General features: G+C 43.3%; 5 protein-coding genes across 6 annotated transcripts; 1 reads left to right on the top strand and 4 right to left on the bottom strand.

The window, feature by feature from the left end:
* Positions 1-542: 542 nt before the first annotated feature.
* stc1l (stanniocalcin 1, like) lies at positions 543-2,462 on the bottom strand. Its single transcript, XM_068574497.1, has 5 exons — positions 2,330-2,462; positions 1,568-1,710; positions 1,374-1,481; positions 1,167-1,270; positions 543-840 (listed from the first exon to the last, which is right to left on the bottom strand). The coding sequence occupies exons 1-5, from the start codon at positions 2,460-2,462 to the stop codon at positions 543-545; spliced, it is 786 nt and encodes a 261-aa protein (XP_068430598.1).
* Positions 2,463-4,248: 1,786 nt separating this feature from the next.
* On the bottom strand, positions 4,249-7,163 carry LOC137783617 (cGMP-dependent protein kinase 1-like). The gene is made up of 10 exons (XM_068573753.1): positions 7,097-7,163; positions 6,703-6,799; positions 6,473-6,612; positions 6,238-6,327; positions 6,006-6,147; positions 5,757-5,920; positions 5,403-5,525; positions 4,854-4,916; positions 4,690-4,756; positions 4,249-4,607 (listed from the first exon to the last, which is right to left on the bottom strand). Exons 2-10 carry the CDS (start codon positions 6,727-6,729, stop codon positions 4,509-4,511), a joined length of 915 nt encoding a protein of 304 aa, XP_068429854.1. The 5' UTR covers positions 6,730-6,799; positions 7,097-7,163; the 3' UTR covers positions 4,249-4,508.
* Positions 7,164-7,475: 312 nt separating this feature from the next.
* Positions 7,476-12,068, bottom strand: LOC137783618 (cGMP-dependent protein kinase 1-like). The gene is made up of 11 exons (XM_068573754.1): positions 11,924-12,068; positions 10,812-11,036; positions 10,184-10,191; positions 10,029-10,129; positions 9,815-9,881; positions 9,635-9,734; positions 9,433-9,546; positions 8,161-8,266; positions 7,987-8,050; positions 7,754-7,831; positions 7,476-7,621 (listed from the first exon to the last, which is right to left on the bottom strand). Exons 2-11 carry the CDS (start codon positions 11,023-11,025, stop codon positions 7,523-7,525), a joined length of 951 nt encoding a protein of 316 aa, XP_068429855.1. The 5' UTR covers positions 11,026-11,036; positions 11,924-12,068; the 3' UTR covers positions 7,476-7,522.
* A 665-nt stretch (positions 12,069-12,733) lies between these two features.
* Positions 12,734-14,959, top strand: LOC137784302 (L antigen family member 3-like). The gene is made up of 3 exons (XM_068574854.1): positions 12,734-12,784; positions 14,416-14,544; positions 14,625-14,959. Exons 1-3 carry the CDS (start codon positions 12,735-12,737, stop codon positions 14,737-14,739), a joined length of 294 nt encoding a protein of 97 aa, XP_068430955.1. The 5' UTR covers position 12,734; the 3' UTR covers positions 14,740-14,959.
* Positions 14,960-15,580: 621 nt separating this feature from the next.
* wdr45 (WD repeat domain 45) lies at positions 15,581-18,649 on the bottom strand. Of its 2 annotated transcripts, none has more exons than XM_068574853.1 (11): positions 18,502-18,649; positions 18,250-18,427; positions 18,031-18,105; positions 17,760-17,864; positions 17,441-17,546; positions 17,268-17,362; positions 16,897-16,976; positions 16,539-16,747; positions 16,354-16,455; positions 15,980-16,125; positions 15,581-15,771 (listed from the first exon to the last, which is right to left on the bottom strand). In XM_068574853.1, the coding sequence occupies exons 2-11, from the start codon at positions 18,296-18,298 to the stop codon at positions 15,662-15,664; spliced, it is 1,077 nt and encodes a 358-aa protein (XP_068430954.1). In that variant the 5' UTR covers positions 18,299-18,427; positions 18,502-18,649; the 3' UTR covers positions 15,581-15,661. The 2 variants fall into 2 exon arrangements, with proteins under 2 accessions (XP_068430954.1, XP_068430953.1); XM_068574852.1 differs by having other exon boundaries at positions 18,512-18,649.
* Positions 18,650-19,629: the final 980 nt, after the last annotated feature.

Raw genomic sequence — 19,629 nt, 5'->3', positions numbered from 1 at the left:
AATTCATTTATTAGAAATAGAGGAAGAAAATACCTTGTTCCCTCTTCCAGCAGTACAGTTATACAACAGAAGTAGTATTATTTGAAATATATTTAATGATACAGAGCTGTATTGTTACTCAGTGTATTTTAGACTATTTTAGTTTCGTTGATTTTTTTTTTATAGATACATTTTTAAAAAATCACACAAGCCAAAGTCACATGACATCATTTATTTGTAACACGGAGCAGCCGAGTTCAACAACTCAGACTCGTGAGGTGATCTCAGACAGTAGGAGGTCGTGAGTTCGCGCCCCGGCCAGCGTGGAGTGACCTCACAACCTCCTCGCCCTCTACGTTAAATATAATCATAAATTAACTTGTTTAGGAAAATAAATATCAATGATCTCCACCGTAAACCTGCCTCTCGCTCACACGAGTGCAACAGGTCGGTCAGTGGAGATGTAGAATGAACAAATCACCCTCAATAATAATAATATTAGTAATAATAATAAGTAATTATAACCACGTCCCCAGCTGCATGTCGTTCTTCTGCATGGCGGCCTACTGCTCCGCTCTGGCCCCGCCCACCTCCACATCGTCCACGGACCTCTTCCTGGCGAACAGGTGGGTGGGGTCGCGGCCCCTGAAGCCCGGCTGGACGTTGAACACGGGCATGTTCCTCCAGCTGGACGGGTTGCTGTAGGCGGCGGCGCCGGAGCCGGCGGCGCACGGCTTGTTCTGCACCAGCTGCAAGAAGGTCTCCATGTCGGGGCCCAGACGGGCCATCAGGCCGCTGCGCACCGTTGCCACCGTCTGTTCGTCGCAGGACTGCAGCGTCTGCAGCAGAGTGCTGTAGTACCTGGAGGGCGGGACAGGAAGTCAGGGGACAGGAAGTCAGGGACAAACGTGGGCAGGTAAAAGGTTATCATCCTGTTATACCACGTCGCTTAAAGCTACATTCTCTCTCCTGACCACTAGGCGGCGACTCTTTTGGTTGTAGAGAAGTCTCTGCAGCTGCAGTGTTAGCATAGCTTAGCACGACTCAGACATCATTCAGAAAACAAGCATTTTAAAAGCTTTTCGTCTTCAGGCCAGAACAGTTCATCTGTATACTCATGTGAGACAATGTGCGTGTGTGCGTGTGTGTGTGTGTGTGTGCATGTGCGCGCGCACGTGCACGCTCACCTGTTGGGGAAGTGAGTAGGAACCTGCACCACATCTCCGATGGCGTCTGGGTTGGTTCGAGCCACGGTGCAGATGTCCAGACTGCTGTAACAATCTTCCTGCACCTAAAATAACAACAAGAGAGACAAGAAGTCAGCGACCCATCAGAGGCTAAGAAGGCGGTAGTCTTCGACCAATCAGAAGGGAGCAGCGTTTGGCGTCACTGACCTCGGCGATCATCCTCTGGAAGATATTGCAGCGGCGGATTGTTTGGAAAATCTTGGAGGAGATTCCCTGAGAGATGCAGTGAAGACTCTTCTTCACGAAGGTCTTACCCTGGAGAGGGAGACAGGTGAGACGGGTGAGACCGACAGACAGGTAAAGAGACAGACAGGGAAAGAGACAGGTAGGCGGGCACTGACCTCTGTGTTGAAGGTCGCAGCTGATTGGAGGAACAGCTCACAAATCTCGTGCATCCCGTCGGTGTCGCAGGTCGAGTTCTCCAGACAAGAGAAGAAGCCACAGCCGACAGCCACGGCTCCACTCAGACACCTGGCCACATCAGCTACACACACACACACACACACACACACACGCACACACACACATATTAATATATGTACTGCCTCACATGCGGAAAAGAAAAGTTCCAACAGTCAGCAAAAAAACACAGCAAACGTCCCTTTGTAGAATATATATATATATATATATATATATATATATATATATATATATATATATATATATATATATATATATATATATATATATTTATTAGTTTGGAAGCCAATCTAACAATTCATAAAGTTTCAATGAGCTCCTCCATGATGAACACATGAACGCATCAGTAGTTTCATATTAGTTCTATTAGTTCTGCCAACCTGATTAAGTTAAGTTGAATACAACCCTATTAAGTTAGGTTTATCCTACTCAAGTACTTTAAGTTGGATCAACAGAATTGCTGAATGCTTAAAGAAAGCAGTTTAATCGTGTGGAAATCGTCAGTTGAAAGCGTCATTTTTTTAAGGGTACATTATCTTGCACAGTGAGTAGTTTTAAAACTTTAAATGTGATATTGAAACGCAAAAACGAACATCTGAATATTATTTTAAATATAAAACCCTTACATTCTGCAGACAAACAAAGTTTGAAGTGATGTAAAGACGAAAGAGAAGAGGACTCACTCGGGCTGTTGGAGGAGAAGCGCGCCCGGCGAGGAGCCGCCTCGTCCGGCACCAGCTCGAAGCCGGAGGCCGAGCCGAGGAGGCCGAGGAAGACGAGGAGGAGGAGGAAGAGTGGAGCGGAGCCGGACGGCATGGTGTCTCTCTGAGGGGACGAGGGGAGCTGGTCCTTGGTCAGGTGCTCTAGTCCTGCTGCACAACCCTCCTTATAGCAGGGACCTGCACGACCGACCAATCAGAGCGGTGTGTGTGTGTGTGTGTGTGTGTGTGTGTGTGTGTGTATGTTAATGGTTTGTTCTTGCCGGTCGTTAACTCACACAGATAATTGGATATTTCCAGGCATTCCGGAATTTTCCAGCAGTGACGTCATCGGAAGGTTTCAGACTCTTCAAGCGAGAAACACCACAATAAAAATAAAGTTCAGCTTTAAATAAATAAATAAAATGCTGCTAAATTGAGTTTGTTAATGCTTCAATCTATTATATTTATATCACAACACAAAATGTAAATGTTGAATTTAGGATACAAATAATCACATAAAAAACAGAATGAAGAAATACATTTTTATGACCATCAAATGAAAATAAAAACAGAATTAAGTAATCATTAAATAATTTTTAGAGATGGAAATAAAAACAAAAAATAATTTGTATTTTTCTTGTTGAACCATCAGAAGTAAATATAAACATAATTAAGTATTAGTATTAATCTTCAGGCTGCTGACCTGAAGCCTCGTTCTAACAGGAAGAAGGAAACAGGAAGTCACTTTTGTATTCTCGTCACGTCGCTTCTTTTTCCTGTGAAGTGATTCAGTGAAGTAGAAAACCAGCAAGTACCCAGTTTACTGCAGTACAAATATTCACTTTACTGCAGTATAAGTACTCATTTTACTGCAGGACAATACTGACTTTATTGCTGTACAAGTTGACTTTACTGCAGTATAAGTACTAACACAACAGCCGTAACACACTGCGTTACTCTCTCTCCTACGATGGTATAATCAGCGTAATGTACTTGAAGTATCACCAGTAAAAGTACCACTACAACAACATTAAGATACTTCATTGCAGTAGAAGTACAGAAGTATTGGTCCAGGAGTACCTTCAGCTCCATGTACCTCTGAGGGAAACAGTTTGGAACCTCTGAGGGAAACAGTTTGGAACCTCTGAGGGAAACAGTTTGGAACCTTGCCGTCGATGCAGGAGATGTGGAAAAGTGGGCGTGTCTAATGTGAGAGGTTATCAGCGTGAGAGAGTCGTTAGTCGAGGCGGCTGCTTTTCCATCTTTAGCTCGTCAGAAGCAGTGAACCTTTAACTGAGCTCCCAGGCTGGAGGTCAGCTGGAGGTCACCGGGCTGATCGAGCCCGTGGTCACTCACCGGAGGAAGTGATCAACTCTGAGGCTCCAGATCAGCTTCAGTCATCAATAACGATCAGAAGATCTTTATGATCACTATGACGACCTGATGTCTCATGAGCTCGGTGATTCATTCTGTATTACACTGAGCAGCACACACACGCATACTCACACACACACACACACACACACTCACTTGGACAGACCTTTTTTTCCATCTCTGAAGGCTTCATCTCTGAAGGCTTCAGAGACTTCATCTTCATCTTCAGATTATTTACTTGGTTGTGATTAAAAAAGAGAAAGATTATGTTTTTTTGAGTCTTTGAGGTTGTTTTGAGTCTTTTTGTTGCATCTTACTCCTTACTCTTATTATGAAGCTGTGACTTGGTTGTGTTCAGGTGCGCTGACCCTTTGAGTTCAAGAGATGATTGTTGTTTATTTGAACACACACTTCAAGACGAAAACAAGAAAACATTCAAAGTCGTCGATGAAATCCTGTTTGAACTGAACACAGTGAAGTCGTAAACACTCAGAACACATTGTTCTGTAAGAGATCTGCTGAAGAACTGTTTAATATCAGCACAATGCGGTTAACAGGAGCAACAACGTAGCTACGTAACACAATAACAACGAAACACAATAACAACGTAACACAATAACAACATAACACAATAACAATGTAACAAAATAACAAAGTTAAAAAAACTACGTAACAAAATAACAATATGACAAAATAATAATGTAACAAAGCAAAAAAAGCAATAAAGATTCTTTCTGTAATAATACTAATTGTATTCACAAAATATCCGGTCCGTGACCCGGTCTTGCTAGAACTCCAGGTCCCAGCCGGACTCCTCATCAGGAGGCGGGTCCTCGGTGTCCTCGGGGAAGTAGTCAAAGTTGCGGTTGTCCAGCGGGCCGTCCACCTGGCAGGAAGACAGACGTTAGTGCTCTGGTCCTCAGACCTGAACCTCAGACCTGAACCTCAGACCTAAAGCAGAAACGCACCGCGGGCGTGAACGGGGAGGCGATGGTTCCCTGGCGGAGCCCGTCCCAGTTGAAGCCTTCAAACCACCTGGAGGACAAAAACAACAACAACATCGTGGAATGAAGATTAAGAGCGCGCTCATTGTGAGATAAACCCGTGACGATGATGATGATGAGAATCTCACTTGTGTTTCTGGATGTCCTTCACTCCATTCTTCTGGTTTCCCAACCGCTCTGAAGGGTTGTCCCTGAGAGACACGACACAGATGGAGCTTGTTACTTCATCGGGTACTCTCTAGGTTTTAAGGTCAGGAGAAAACTCTTCAAATTCAAAGGGAATCAATGATGCCGTCTACCTCAATCCGCTCTCGGCCATTGTTGCTGTGTGTAATGAGCATGCGTAAGAAACCACAACAAAGATGACCGACGACCGGCTTGTTTACGCTTTGTTGGCTGATTCGGCCTTGAGACCTTTACAGACAAACAGAACCTCAGCTAATGCTTAATTTAGTTCACATATTGTTTACAAATGGGAAAGAGCTCACTGAGCCTGCTTAGAATCTTCTTCTGTGGTATTGTGACATGTTGTTGACGAAGCCTTCATCGCCGTGACTTGGGGTCGTTTGTATGGGTTCTAGAGACGGACACGTTCTCGTGACATAGAGGTTTAAAGCGTAGAACAAAAGATCCGGGAGCGCGAGAAGCGACTTCCTGTTCTGAGGTCAGCTGACCACCTGCAGAGGCGCTTGATGAGGTTCGCTGCGCTCTTGGTGATCTTCTTGGGGAACTCGATCATGTCGATGCCCTTCAGGATGATGTTGTAGGTCTTCATGGGGTCGGAGCCCGAAAACGGTGGACTGGAGGCAGAGAGAGGAAACCGGGTCTCAAACATTGATTATACATTTCATTTTTACACTTTTCTGTCCTCCGAATGAAAAGCACCAAAATGAGATCCTTTGCAGAACAGAGTCTCCTTGAGGAGCCTGATCCATTGTAAGACCTGTTCCTCCTCCACCTAGTCTAGCAGTCTGGGCCGTGAACCTGATCCAGTTCCTCCTGTGAGACGTACCCTGACTGGATTGGCGTACCTGCCGCTGAGCAGTTCAAAGACCAGGATCCCCAGGGACCAGCAGTCGGCAGAGCTGTCGTGGCCCTTGTTCAGTATGATCTCCGGGGCCACGTACTCCGGAGTCCCACAGAAGGTCCACGTCTTCTTCCCCAGGCCCACTTTCTTGGCGAAACCGAAGTCCACCTGCTCGAACAGAAGAAGCACAGCAGAGGCGTCACGGGTGTGTTTCCTGCCGGGCGGAGACCGCACGCCGGCCGCGGCGCCGCACCAGCTTGGCGTATCCCCGGTGGTCCAGGATGATGTTCTCGGGCTTCAGGTCGCGGTAGATGATTCCTCTGGAGTGCAGGAAGGCCAGCGCCTCGATGACGCAGCCGGTGTAGAAGCGGGTGATGCCGTCGTCGAACGACTCCCTGAAACGGAAGTGGAGCCTGGCGATGAGGAGGAATGTCCCGGTGTCTTATGGGTAAAGAAAAACAAACTCAAACCACACCGGCGCTCACCGGTCCCTCAGCACCGTCCACAGCTCTCCTCCCAGACACGCCTCCAGCAGCATGTACAGGTACTTAGCGTCTCGGAAGGTCCGATACAGCCTGCAGGGAGACGGAAAGGCTCAGAGTTACTGAAGGGTTACATGTTATATGAGTTTAACACAAAGGTTTACATGTTGTACGAGTTTAACACAGTCACTACTACCTGATAAAGAACTAGTAGTTGTAGTACTAGCAGTACCAGTACCTGATGATGAAGGGGCTGTGCGCCTCCATCATGATGCGGCGCTCTGACAGGATGTGGCCTTGCTGACTCGTGTCCATCACGTGACGTTTCTTCAGAACCTTCAGGGCGAACGAGCGGCTGGGATCGTTCTTCAGTTGCACCTGAACGCGGAAAACACCAGTACTTCATACAAATACACACACGCAGCACTACATCTGAAGTATACACATGTAAATACACGCAGTACTCACTAGCTCCACCCGGCTGAAGCCGCCCATCCCCAGAGTGCAGATGATGTTGAAGTCATTCAGGGACACTCTGGAGAACAAGTCTGCCTCCGCCTGCACACTGCAGAGTACACACAGTACTACGACAGTCAGAGTACTACGACACAGTCAGAGTACTTCTTCACAGTCGTAGTGTATATATTATTCTATTTAGCATAATATGACTCCCCCGTGTGGCTAGAAGCTGAACTGCAGATATGAAAGTTAAAGACCAGGCGTTGGCAGAAACTGAGCTAATTTATTTTGCGGCCTTAATAAAAGTCAGGTGTGTCGTAGGGAGGGTGAAAATAAACGTTGGCTCCCATAACATGTAAATATATGTATAAAGTACACAATACTTGATGTACATGTACTTCACCTGGCCTCCAACTCGCCGCTGTCGCTCTGCTTGTTGTCGTCGTCCTCGAGGCCTCCGATCAGCTGTTTGAACGACCTGCGACACAAACACACGACCACGAACTCGTACTAGTAGTAGTACTACTACTAGTAGTAGTAGTACTACTACTAGTACTAATACTACTTGTACTAGTACTAGTACTCAGATCTGAACTTACTCTCTGTCGATGACGAGACACGTGACTCCTCCCACCGCCGTCACGCTCGCTGTGCGCACATCCTCACTGCGAGACAGGAAACAGGAAGTGTTCATTCATATATGACCTCCTAGTCCTGGTCCTCTGTAGACCTCAGTGTAGTCCTGGTCCTGGTCCACATATATAGAGTCTGTGTGTGTGTGTGTGTGTGTGTGTGTGTGTGTGTGTGTGTGTGTGTGTGTGTGTGTGTTTCACCCTTTTAGAGCCTGCTCTCCAAACCAGTCTCCCTTAGTGAGCGTCTTCACTACCTGCAGCTCGTCACTGGGAGAGTTCTGCTGAGAGACTTTCACCTGAAGACACACATATCTCATAAATATATTAACTCTTCCTTCTCACCTGTCCTTCTCCTCTTCCTCCCTATTGAACTCTTCCTCCGCACCTGTTCTCCTCCTTTCTCTCCCAAATGAACTCTTCCTCCTCACCTGTCCTTCGCTGATGATGAAGAAGGTGTCTCCGGTGGCTCCCTGACGGATGATGTAATCCCCGTCGCTGTAATGAGTCTGACAGACGACATGAAGAAGATGAGTCATGTGACCTCATGAGGTCACTCCCACCTCACGGTTTGCATCCGTCAGGTGGGCGTGACCACCTGAGGTCACATGACTCATCACAGAAACATGAACATGAGTCATCGTGATGACATGAAGGTCGTCACCTCCTCCAGAACATCCGCCAGTTTGCTGAGAACGTCTTCAGGAAGCTCCTGAAAGGAGGGAACGCTGAGAAGAGAAGCAGGGAGTAAGAATGTGTGTGTGTGTGTGTGTGTGTGTGTGTGTGTGTGTGTGTGTGTGTGTGTGTGTGTGTGTGTGTGTGTGTGTGTGTGTGTTACCTGCGCAGGTAGTCCGTGTACTGGGAGTGTTTGATGAGCCCGGTCCTCATCATGATGGTCTGGAAGCCCTGCCGGTCGATGGCCCACAGTTTGATGTCGGTCAGCGCTGCAGAGGCAGAGTTTCACATCGTAAACATTCAGCTTTTAAAACGCCAATACGTCAAAGCAGACGAGAGAAAAAGAACGGCGCTGCGCTGCGTCCACGAGGCGTCCACGAGGCGTCCATGAGGCGTCCATGAGGCGTCCATGAGGCGTCCATGAGGCGTCCCGCTGGGCGTCGCTCTGGGTCCCCTTCTCCTTCCAGTTACAATTACGTTAAACATAATTAAATAATCCATGTTTACTGTCACTCTCTCTCTTATCCTTTGGTATCATTTTGGTTTATTATGACCTTTGTCTGGTAACAGTAGTGTTATTTATATATATTTTGTATTTTCTCCTGTTGAATGCTCAATAAATAATCAAATAACAGTCTTTGTACTCTTTTTACTAAAAATGTTCAACGTTAAAGTGAAAACTAGGAAGAGCAAATATTGAATGAAATAAAGATTTAATGCAATTCTGCAGAAAAAGAAGATTAAAGTGATGAAGGCTGATTCCTTTGTTCCCTCTTCTTCACTATCGCTCGGCTGACATTGAGCGATACAAAGATGCTGAATGAGGAACAGAGTCCAGAACGCTGAGAGATAAAACCTCATTTTTCGTTGACGCCTCACAGAGAGAACCACAAGTGGGAAACAAAGTCACGAAAACAGTGTTTTATCAGTTAGTCAAAAACACACACACACACAAACACACACAGACAGAGAGGGAAAGAGAGAGAGGGAGTTGTATGTCTGAGGCAAATAATGATCATAATAGAAACAACACGTGTAACGTCTGAACGAGCATGTGAGTCTGTCGGAAAACAGAAACTCGTCTCTGAAAGGAGCGAGTGTGTCTCTGCCTTTAGAAAAGAGAGGAAGACGAGGACGCAGCTGCTCGACCTTCATCCTGATTCATTCTCAGACGCTTTGTGCGGTCGAGGCCCTTGATGATGTCATTGAGTCCACGGACTCGTGGGCAGCTTCATCTCTCTGAACATCAGAATGCTGGAAAACGATGGAGTGATACTGTCACATTATCACATAACATGTGATAACGTGTGTGATACCATATGATAACACGTGTGATAACATGTGATAACTTGTGTAATAGCATATGATAACATGTAATAATGTGTGTAATAACATGTAATAACCTGTGATATAACATGTTATAAAGTCTGTTCACCTGTCACAGTTGCGGTGCGAGTGCAGTTGTACAGGATGGCCAGTTCTCCAAACACTGTCCCGTGACCGATGGAGCAAAGCTTCTGTCCTTGCTTTGTCACCTCCACCATCCCCTCTGTGGACACAAGTACACAAAGTACACACAGAGGAACTCTCTCTCGACTCCATGAGGGCATGTGAACAGGTATCTGCACCGGTCTCACCCTCCAGGACGTAGACCGTGGAGCCGTCGTCCCCCTCCTGGATCACAACGCAGCCTTTGGTCAGGCTGGTTGGATGCATGCAGTCCATGATGGTGAGGATCTGAACCCATGACCCAACACACCAGAACATCAAACACACGACGGGTCCGCTATAAAGCAGCAGCTCAGGTGCGTCGTTACCTGCCCGTGTTCCAGGTGTTTCATGAAGTCATTGTCCATCAGAGCCCTCTGGATCAGCTCACTGGACCTGCACACACACACACACACACACACACACACAAAATTCAGTGTGTGTGTGTGTGTGTGTGTGTGTGTGTGTGTGTGTGTGTGTGTGTGTGTGTGTGTGTGTGTGTATGTGTGTGTGTGTGTGTGTGTGTGTGTGTCCTGGACTCACTCCTTGGTCTTGGAGTAGCTCTTCAGCGTGACGTCACTGAGCTGTGACGGGTCCAGCTTGGTGGGCTCTGCTGAGATCGCCTGCCTCTTCATGCGCTGAGGCTCGTCTGGAGCCGGCGGCTGGACGGTGGCTCCTGGAGGACAAAAGACCACGACGCCTTCAACTGACTTAATGAAATCATGGAGATGACTTCCACACGATTAAACCTCCTGCTGTCATTCTGACCCCAGATGAAATCTTTTGCCATCAAAATATATTTTTTGTTTGTCAAATGGTCTGAAAATAATGGCGGTTGGCACGTGTTTCAACATGCCACCATCTGATCCAAAATGCAACCACATGATCCAAAATGCGACCACATGATCCAAAATGCGACCACCTGATCCAACATGCAACCACACAATCCAACATGCAACCACATGATCCAACATGCGACCAACTGATGCATGCGACCACGTGATCCAACATGCGACCACCTGATGCATGCAGCCACACAATCCAACATGCAACCACACAATCCAACATGCGACCACCTGATCCAACCTATGACCACATGCTACTTCTTCTTCTGAAGAAGCCCCACATCACGTGCTGCACAAATGGAAAATATGAAATGAAGGAGTATGAGGAACATGGTGATCAGGTAGTGCAGCAGCATTGTCTGCAGGTGCACTCGCCCTCTGTGGGGTCTGCAGGTGAACTGACTCTCTCTCTCTCTGGGCTCTGCAGGTGGACTCACTCTCTCTCTCTCTCTCTCTCTCTGGGTTCTGCAGGTGGACTCACCTGTGCTGGCCGCGTCCCCGGCGGCCCCCTGCAGCTGCGTGGTGCTGCGGTGCCGGTCCAGCTGGACCTGCAGCTGGCGGATCAGGTCGTCCTGGGAGTCCAGCTCCAGCTCCAGCTCGTCGATCAGAGCGTCTCTCTGCCGGAGCTCCTCCATCTTCAGCCGCAGGGCCAGCTGCAGGTCCCGCAGGGTGCCGCAGGTCTTTGAGACCGCCATGGACAAGTGCTCTGAAGAGGAGGGAGAGTACACGTTATGTACATGTAGTATATATTACACACACATTGTTACAGGAGAAACCCAAAGGTTCATCATGAACTCCTTGATTCTGATGTAATGAAGCAGGAAAACATTGTGTATTAATACACACAATTCATGTAACACTTGCATCGTGAGAACTTTCATGTAGTGTTGGTTCTTGTGCCTCCTGCGGACTAAAGTGATAGTGTCTCTATCTAGCACCAGAGTCACACAATTTATATTATATTACTTAGTATTATATTTCTAAATATGATAAGATATTACTTTATATGATATTATTAATATGATATTACTTGTATTGTTTTTCTTTATATTAAATTACTTAATGTTATATCGCTTGATATTTTATTTATTATGATATTACGTAACATTATATTCCTAATATTATATATATTTGTATATTCTATTACTTCATGTTATATTACTTTATATACTATTTTATTAATATAACAACTGTATCTTATATATATATATATATATATATATATATATATATATATATATATATATATATATATATATATATATATCCAAATATATATATTTGAATTTCTTTTTATGTATTTCTATAGAATTTATCTTATATTTAACATGCTAGTCATTAGGAATAAATAATCATATTTATAAGAATTAATAAAATACAAAGTTATAGTTATAAATTCCAGGTATTAAGTCACAATATTACAGTAATACCTAACAGCAATAATAATAAATACATATTTAAAAAACATCTTTAAGAGGTTTTCTTTGTACATCATATTATGTACCTCTAGTACTCTGATAGACACTGTCATAAGTTGTTCAGAGTACTCTGTACATATTGTACTAGTACTCTGTAGTACTCTTCAGTACTCACACGGTCCGCAGCAGGAGATCCGGTCCTCGGGTTATGGTTCACTTCTAATCTGGATCTAAAATAAATAATTACAGTTATTAATGAGACAGATTCAGTAATACACGCGGGCGGGTGACGTCACGCCGTGATTCCGACCACCATCATATTTTATCTTCCTCAGCGGTCCGGATCACAGGATGAGCTTCAGGCTGAAGACACGCACAGCTGAGTTTGACAGCGCTCCTACAAAATAAGAGTCTCGCCACGGATTTATTTTGAAGGTCTGGAAACACAGATGAGTCCGAGAGTTTTATATGTTAATAAAATAATAATATGTTAATTATATTTTATTGTCCCATTCGGAAAATAGGAACAAATATAATCTGTGTTTTTTAATGAGGGGATTGGAGTAGTTGTCACTTCCTTATAAACAGTGAGATAAAAATAACATAAAAAGTAGTTATTGAGATAATGTTTATGATAATAACAAAGTGTTCAGTGATATGCAGACTGTTGATTTCCTTTTTAAATACAGATACAACTACATAGTATATATTAGATTATTTACTAACCAAAACAATGTGCCACAGGAGAAGTTAAATACTATATTAAAAATAAAATGTATATCAGATATGAGGTGCTGGTTTGATGACGTAAATATTTGTACCAGTTTAATATTTATTTCGTCGTTTCTTCTTTAGTCATACAGGTTTTAATGAGACAGCTGCAGTTCCGCCCTTTGCCGCTTTGGAGCAGCAGAGCGCCATCACGGTTCACCGGAAGTGTTTCTTCTTCTACCGGAAATGTGATTTACTGAAACACAGCAAAAAAGATGGCGACGACAGAAGGAGAAAGAAACCACGAAACGGGCAGACTGGAGTTGTATCCTTTAATATGAGCCCTGGAAGTTTACGTTATGATTTTATTTGTGTTTTTAAGTTCTGTTCTGAGTCATTTATTAATTATTTAATTTAGAAACGTCATGCTATTTGCATCATTAGCCGCTTTTAGTTCAGTAACGTTTGTTTTACCGCCATGCTTCCTCGGTTCCTTTCCTAGTTTTCTCCGTTTCTTTCCTCCACTTCTCTCCTCACTTGTTCCCTCGTCTCTCTTCTCTCCACCAGAGATTCATGCAGCTTTTTAGAGGGAAACATCTGCTCTGAGATACGAATCACTCAAGTTATTAAGGCCTAATATCCTCTAAGGTATCAATAATAATGATAGTTACTTTGTATAGCACTTCTTTATTTAACACATTTATTTATTTAGCACTTATTTATCTTAGACAATATTTTATGAACTGTATTTTTTTCTCATGGTCAGGAATAAAAAACTCAATATTTAAATAATAATATTCCTAATTTTGTCAGATTGTTTGAATAATTAGTTGTACAATTATTTTGTAGGGTTTAAAATGAAGAAAAAATAAATATAATTAAAGCAGATTAAAGACATCTTTTTGATTAAAAATGAATAAGTCAAAGTTATATTATGTTTATAGCACGTTAATAACATGTTCATAACACGTTTATACCATGTGAGGTTTTCTAAATACACAGCAGCTAACAGCTTGATCTTGTACACGCCTTTGTCTCGTTCAGACTGGATTACTGCATTGCTCTCCTTGTCGGAAACTACCAGGAACATCCAGAGACTGCAACATATCCAAAACAGCCCTGCCAGGATAATGCTAAGAGTCCGCAAATACGATCACATCACCCTTGTTCTGAAATCATTACACTGGCTCCCCATCACACATAGAATTCAGTATAAGCTCTCCCTCCTTACTCATCAGTGCATTCACGGACATGCCCTCCAATACCTAAAAGAACTACTCACCCTCCAGACCTTCTCATTCACCCTTTGTCCTGCAACCAAAAACACCCTCCAAGTCCCCAGAACCAAGCTCCGCACTATGGGCGATCGGGCCTTTTCCTCTGCAACTCCGAGGCTGTGGAATACTCTCCCAGACCATCTGAGGGCCCCACAGACTTCAGAGGCTTTTAAACGTGACCTGAAAACTCACCTTTTTAAGAAAGCATACTGCTAAAATATCTTTCATAGGCTCTGCTTTTAAATATATCTTAAAAATGTTCTTGTTTTATTCTGCTCTGTAGCACTTTGAGATTGCTAAAATATAAAGTGCAATACAAAAATATGTATTATTATTATTATTATGGATCTGTGAAGTCATTAAAAATGATAAAAACTATTAAATAATAATAAAGTATCATTAGTTTATTAGTTGATTCATTTTTGATATTAAGAATGACTCCTCACATTTTCAAATAAATGTAGTGGCGCAAAAAATGGAACATTTAGAAGTATACATTGTACTTTGTCACATTTAAAACAGCAGCACAGAGTTCTTCGTGTTCTTCTCTCAGTTTCACAGATTGATGCGTTAACTTTAAAACACTTTATATTCACTGACTTCCCTAAGTGTGTTTAGGATTCATCTTTGAGACTCTTCAGCTTTGGTTCCCTTCTTCCTTGACCCCTTGACTCCTCAGCTCTCTGGACGTCCCGTTCCCGTCACACCGTGAGGCCGTCATCGCTATGCGCTCTCTGTCTCCGGACCGCGAGCCGAGGAAAGGCGGCATCAGCAAACAGCTGGCGCTCACCGGCAGCACATTGACCGTGTGAGCAGAAACTCTGCCTCACGTTTTCCGGCCGCGCTGATGGCCGCCGTTTAACTTTATGTTCTTCTGTTTTATTGCAGGAAGTGGAGCGCAGACGAAGCTCGAATCCTCAGAGTTTCAGTCAATTCGTTTTTGGATCACCTGGCGCTCGTGATGGAGACTATGCAAGCGTTTGCCCCCCCTGTAAGCCTGTGAGGTCACGTGACCCAGGACCCTCCTATCATACAGACTTTAAACTCTTTACTTGGACCAAAGAACCCGGCGGCTTGGTTTTGACTCCTTTTGTATAAAACAGATGTTGTTCCTTGTGTGACCAGCAGAGGGCGTTGGAGGATTAAATATCTCATCCAGCTGTTTTTGTTTAACAGCAAAATGAAAATGTGGAATAAAAAAATCATGAGCTTTCTTTGTTAAAGTTGTGTAAAGACGTTCCTCTAACTGACAGAATAATATGTGGAAATGGACCGACTTTGTTTCACTTATAAAAGAAGTTAAAATCAGAAATTTAACAGAATAATTTGCTCAGAGTTAAAGCTCAGATCTCATTCCTTCATTCTCAGTCAGGATGAAATGTGAAATAAAGAATAATAGGTATTAACGTATTACGAGTGTTTAACGAGATAAACTCTTTTATTCCTTTGTACTGCATGAATATATACTTATCTACGTCTGAGACAAAATCTAAATAATAATGAAAATATTTAATGTGACTGTCCATTTAAAACAGCTGATGAAAGAAAAACAACATTTATACATTCTGTTTCATTATGATTTATTTACACGTTTATATTCATGACATCATCCTGTGGTGATGTCATCATCACTAGAGGTTTGTGTGGTGGAAATGAATAGTTTCCTCTTGAGAATCAACAATATTTTTCTCTGACAGTTTGTCTCCTGGTTGGCCTCCAGAACCAGTTTGTCCCTACAGCGCTTTGTTAGCATAGCTTTGTTAGCGACCCCTCCTTTAATGCTGCAGGGATTGTGAAAAGTTTCCAAACAGAAATTAATAAAAAACGGTTGATGTTCAAGCTGCTGCTATCTGGGGACGATGGTGACAACGCTATCCATACGTCTCTGAGCATGAGTCCTTTCCTCCTCCTCCTGCTCCTCCTCCTCAGAAGTCGTCGTCGTCACAGATGTCCAGATAAACGTCGAAGGCTTCTCGGTTGCAGTTCCCGTCCGGCGTGAACACGTACTTGTGAAACGTTCCGTCCACACAGATGGCTGCAGGACGACAGGAAACCAGTTAGCCCTGAACCCCTCGTTCAGCCCTCCTAGAAGTGAAACTAGAGCAGGTCTTTAGAGCAGAATAACTCAGTTATTATGCCATGAGTATTAGATGTTGTGACAGCTTCTTGTTTAGAGAAAAATGGCTTCCTGGTTTAATGATATATTTCATAACATTCATCATAAAGCTTCTTTAGTTCCTCACCGATGACGGAGTTCACATTCTTGGACGTGTTCTTCCCAAACGCACAGATGCAGGCGCACTCCGCCGGCACAGTGAAGCTCGCCAACGACCACTGGCTGTCCACGTACTGCCCGATCACAGGGCCCACCTTGCCCACCCGTGCAAGCCTAAGACCACCAATGATATCAATGATCAGGTTATCAGTCATTTCTAAGGATGAAGGAAGTTATAATATTCAGAGTTTAAGCCACTTGAAATTACTGCGAGGAACTTTTACTTTGGACTCAAGAGGTAGTGTCTCTGAGCACCAGGGTCCCTTTAGAAAACCAGGACTACACTGAGACTAAAGAGGACCAGAACTACACTGAGGTCTATAGAGGACCAGGATGTCTTACGCAGAGCGGCGGTTGAGTTTTGTGTCCTTGAGGGCGAAGATGTGGACGGTTCCTTTGTCGCTGGAAGCGCACAGGAAGGACGAGTCGTGGCTGAAGTTGATGCTGCAGACAAACAGAAGAGCAACGTCAGCACGGAACCCACTACCCATCAGCCCCGGCAACGCCCCACTACCCATCAGCAGTACCAATAAAGGGTGGCGGGGTCCGTCCCGCGCCGCAGCTCCACCAGCTTGTCCCGGGTCGTGGTGTCGAACAGACGGATCAGCGTTCCCTTGCGCGAGGCCGACGCCGCCACGCTGCCCGGCTGGTTCAGAGCCACGCAGGCGATCTCACTCTGGTGGGCGTTGATGGTGAACGGAGCCGAAGACGTGCCGGGTTTGGTGTTGGACAGGTCCTGTGTGGGATATTTCACACGTTAACTTTATTAACTAACTTTTTAACTAATTATTATAGTCGGTGTACTTCGTCAGTGTGCTTTCTGTGGGTGTGTCTGTACATCAAGTGGGCGTGTCTGTGCTTCCTGCGGGCGTGTCTCAGACTCACCACCAGCTGCAAGCTGCCACATTTATGACCTGGAAACACCAGTAACTGTTTCTCCAGACTGGGACACAAGTCACACAAACCTGCAAACACAACGGTTCAGATTATTAAGAAGGTTCATCTATTAATAAGTAGAGATTGGGAAAAACACTTAAAAAATACGTAAAGTTATCCTGTAACTTTATGCTTATTGCATGAAAACACAATTAGAATGATTTATTTAAATAGTTGCTTTAATAAAAAAAGTCTAGTCATTCTGATTGTTAATGAAGTCAAATAAATAATAATAAAAGGTCACTGGTGAATTTTAAGCATCTGTCACAAGCGGTGTGTTCAAGGACTGCAGGACAGACGAACGTAAGACATCAGCGGACCTTTGGGGTTGTCTCTGGTGTCGAACTCAAACAGTTTGACCGGGTTGTCTGGAAAACTGTAAACATAGATCCTGTTCTTCAGGACGATGATGATCCTGAAGGAGAGAGCAGAGCAGAGTCACTGCTCCTGAACTGTTGTTGTTGTTGACGTGGCAACAGAAACAGGAACTCACTTGTCGTGTCTCATGCGGACCAACAGAACCGGCTTGGTGAACGTGAACTCGAGGACCAGCTTGTCTTTCGGGTCTCGAGACTCTCGAGCGTCGTCCCAGACCAGAACTGAAGCACAGAGTCATTGTATTAATGATATTCATGTTATTAATGTTTATTAATGTGTATTATGTATGTTTACTTTCTGTTTGGACATTTAAATCCTGATGAAAACAACAACAAAAGACGATAATTTACTTACCAGGTCTAATTTGTCTTTTTTGTGACTTTATATATATAAATTATAATTAATTAATAAGTAATAAATAATAAGTGACTCACCAGATATTTCAGAGAATTTGGGGTTGACCCCGCCTCCAACAACAGCCAGCAGGTTGGAGCGATGCAACATGGAGCAGGAGGCCACGCTGCCCACCTGCTCATGGTCTACACACACAAACACAAACACACACACACACACACACACACACACACACAGAGAGAGAGAGAGAGAGAGAGAGAGAGACACGCACATCAATAAACTCACATGAATATACACACATGAATATACACACTATTCGAGTAATTAAACGGTGTTTCTCGTGTCTCTCACCCAGGTGACCTTTCTCCATCAGCGGCTCCACGTTGTAGATCCGGACCCCGGTCTCCATGGCACAGCAGAAGCAGCCTGAGAGAAGGTGTACAAGTACATTTACTGAGGTACTTTATACTTCTACTCGTCCACATCTCCAGGACAAATACTGGACTTTCTAATACTTTGTAATAATCCATAAAGCTGAAGTAACTTCAGAGTGTTCACAGAGAGACTCACTCTGGTCCTGGTTGAACTGCAGACTGTTGACTCCTCTCTGCTGAGTCATGGCGGCTGGACGGTTACCGGGAAACTACCGGGAAGTAACCGGCAGGTAACCAAGTAGCTACCGGGAAGTAACTGGGAAGCTACCGGGAAGTGAACGGGAAATTTCCGGCCGTTGGACCCACAGGACGACCTGCAACACGGAGCAGAAACACAACGTGAACCTCTGATTAAACCGGAAATAACAGTTTTCATGTTAAAACGCACAAAGTCTCACGTGAAGACGTGAACGCGAGACGACGCGGAGAGGTTGAGCGCAGGAAACTGGACGGACGGCGCGAGACGACAACAAGAACACAACAACAACAATAGAGGTGTCGCAAGACGGCGATTTGTTTTCCTTTTCTCACCAGTGACGTGGGTAACACGTGCTTCCGGTTTAGTTCCGCTTCCGGTTAATACCTTTTTTTTCTTTCTTTTTTCTGCGATATAAATTAAATGTGAAAACGATTAATATATAAATTAAAACACACGGGACGACGAAGACTATTTAAAATACAAAAACATAAAAAAATTGACTCAAAATTTAAGTTACGAACCGACTATATTCAAGCTTCTCACTTCTTATAATTTCCAAAAATGCAGTTTATTAAAATGTACGTTTTTTTTTTTTTTTGGTTAATTATTTATTAACACTCTGCAATGCTTTTATGACTAAAAATACTAACATTGTTGTTATTATGTAAAAGGAACTTAGAGATGCATGGTCCCAAAATACTTTTAGCATAAAGTTCAATTTTAGAATAAATATGAATACAATATATATATATATATATATATATATATATATATATATATATATATATATATATATATATATATATATATATATATATATATATATATATATATATACACACACACATGTGTATATATATGTATGTATGTATATATGTGTATGTATATAAAAACATTTAATGCATAAAATAGAGAATTACATAATTTGACAAAATGAGAATATTACTTATACAAATATATAAGTATAACCCCTCGCCTGTTTGGACAGCTTAATAACCACAATAATAAACAATAATAACCACTGAATGTGCAATATTACTTATTTCAACATTGTGCAATATTATTTTCATTGATCTTTGTGCAATATCATTTTCCACTATTTCTTTTCTTATCATGCACAGTATTATTTTTCTACTTGAATTTCCATGATATCTGGTTTTAAAATCACTTATTGTACTCTTCATATTTTTATTTTACCAGTAATGAAAAGTCTCCCAGTGTTACCTGAAGACCCAAGAAATAAAGTTTAAAATTAACATTTACTTCAATCAATAAAATAAAACCTTTTAAAAATGAACAGAATAGTTCAGACGGACA

This window comes from Clinocottus analis, unplaced genomic scaffold, assembly GCF_023055335.1.
Source record: "Clinocottus analis isolate CAN_PGR_092001 unplaced genomic scaffold, fCliAna1.0.p SCAF_13, whole genome shotgun sequence".
NCBI lineage: Eukaryota > Metazoa > Chordata > Actinopteri > Perciformes > Cottidae > Clinocottus > Clinocottus analis.
This window is presented reverse-complemented; position numbering and strand designations above follow the sequence as displayed.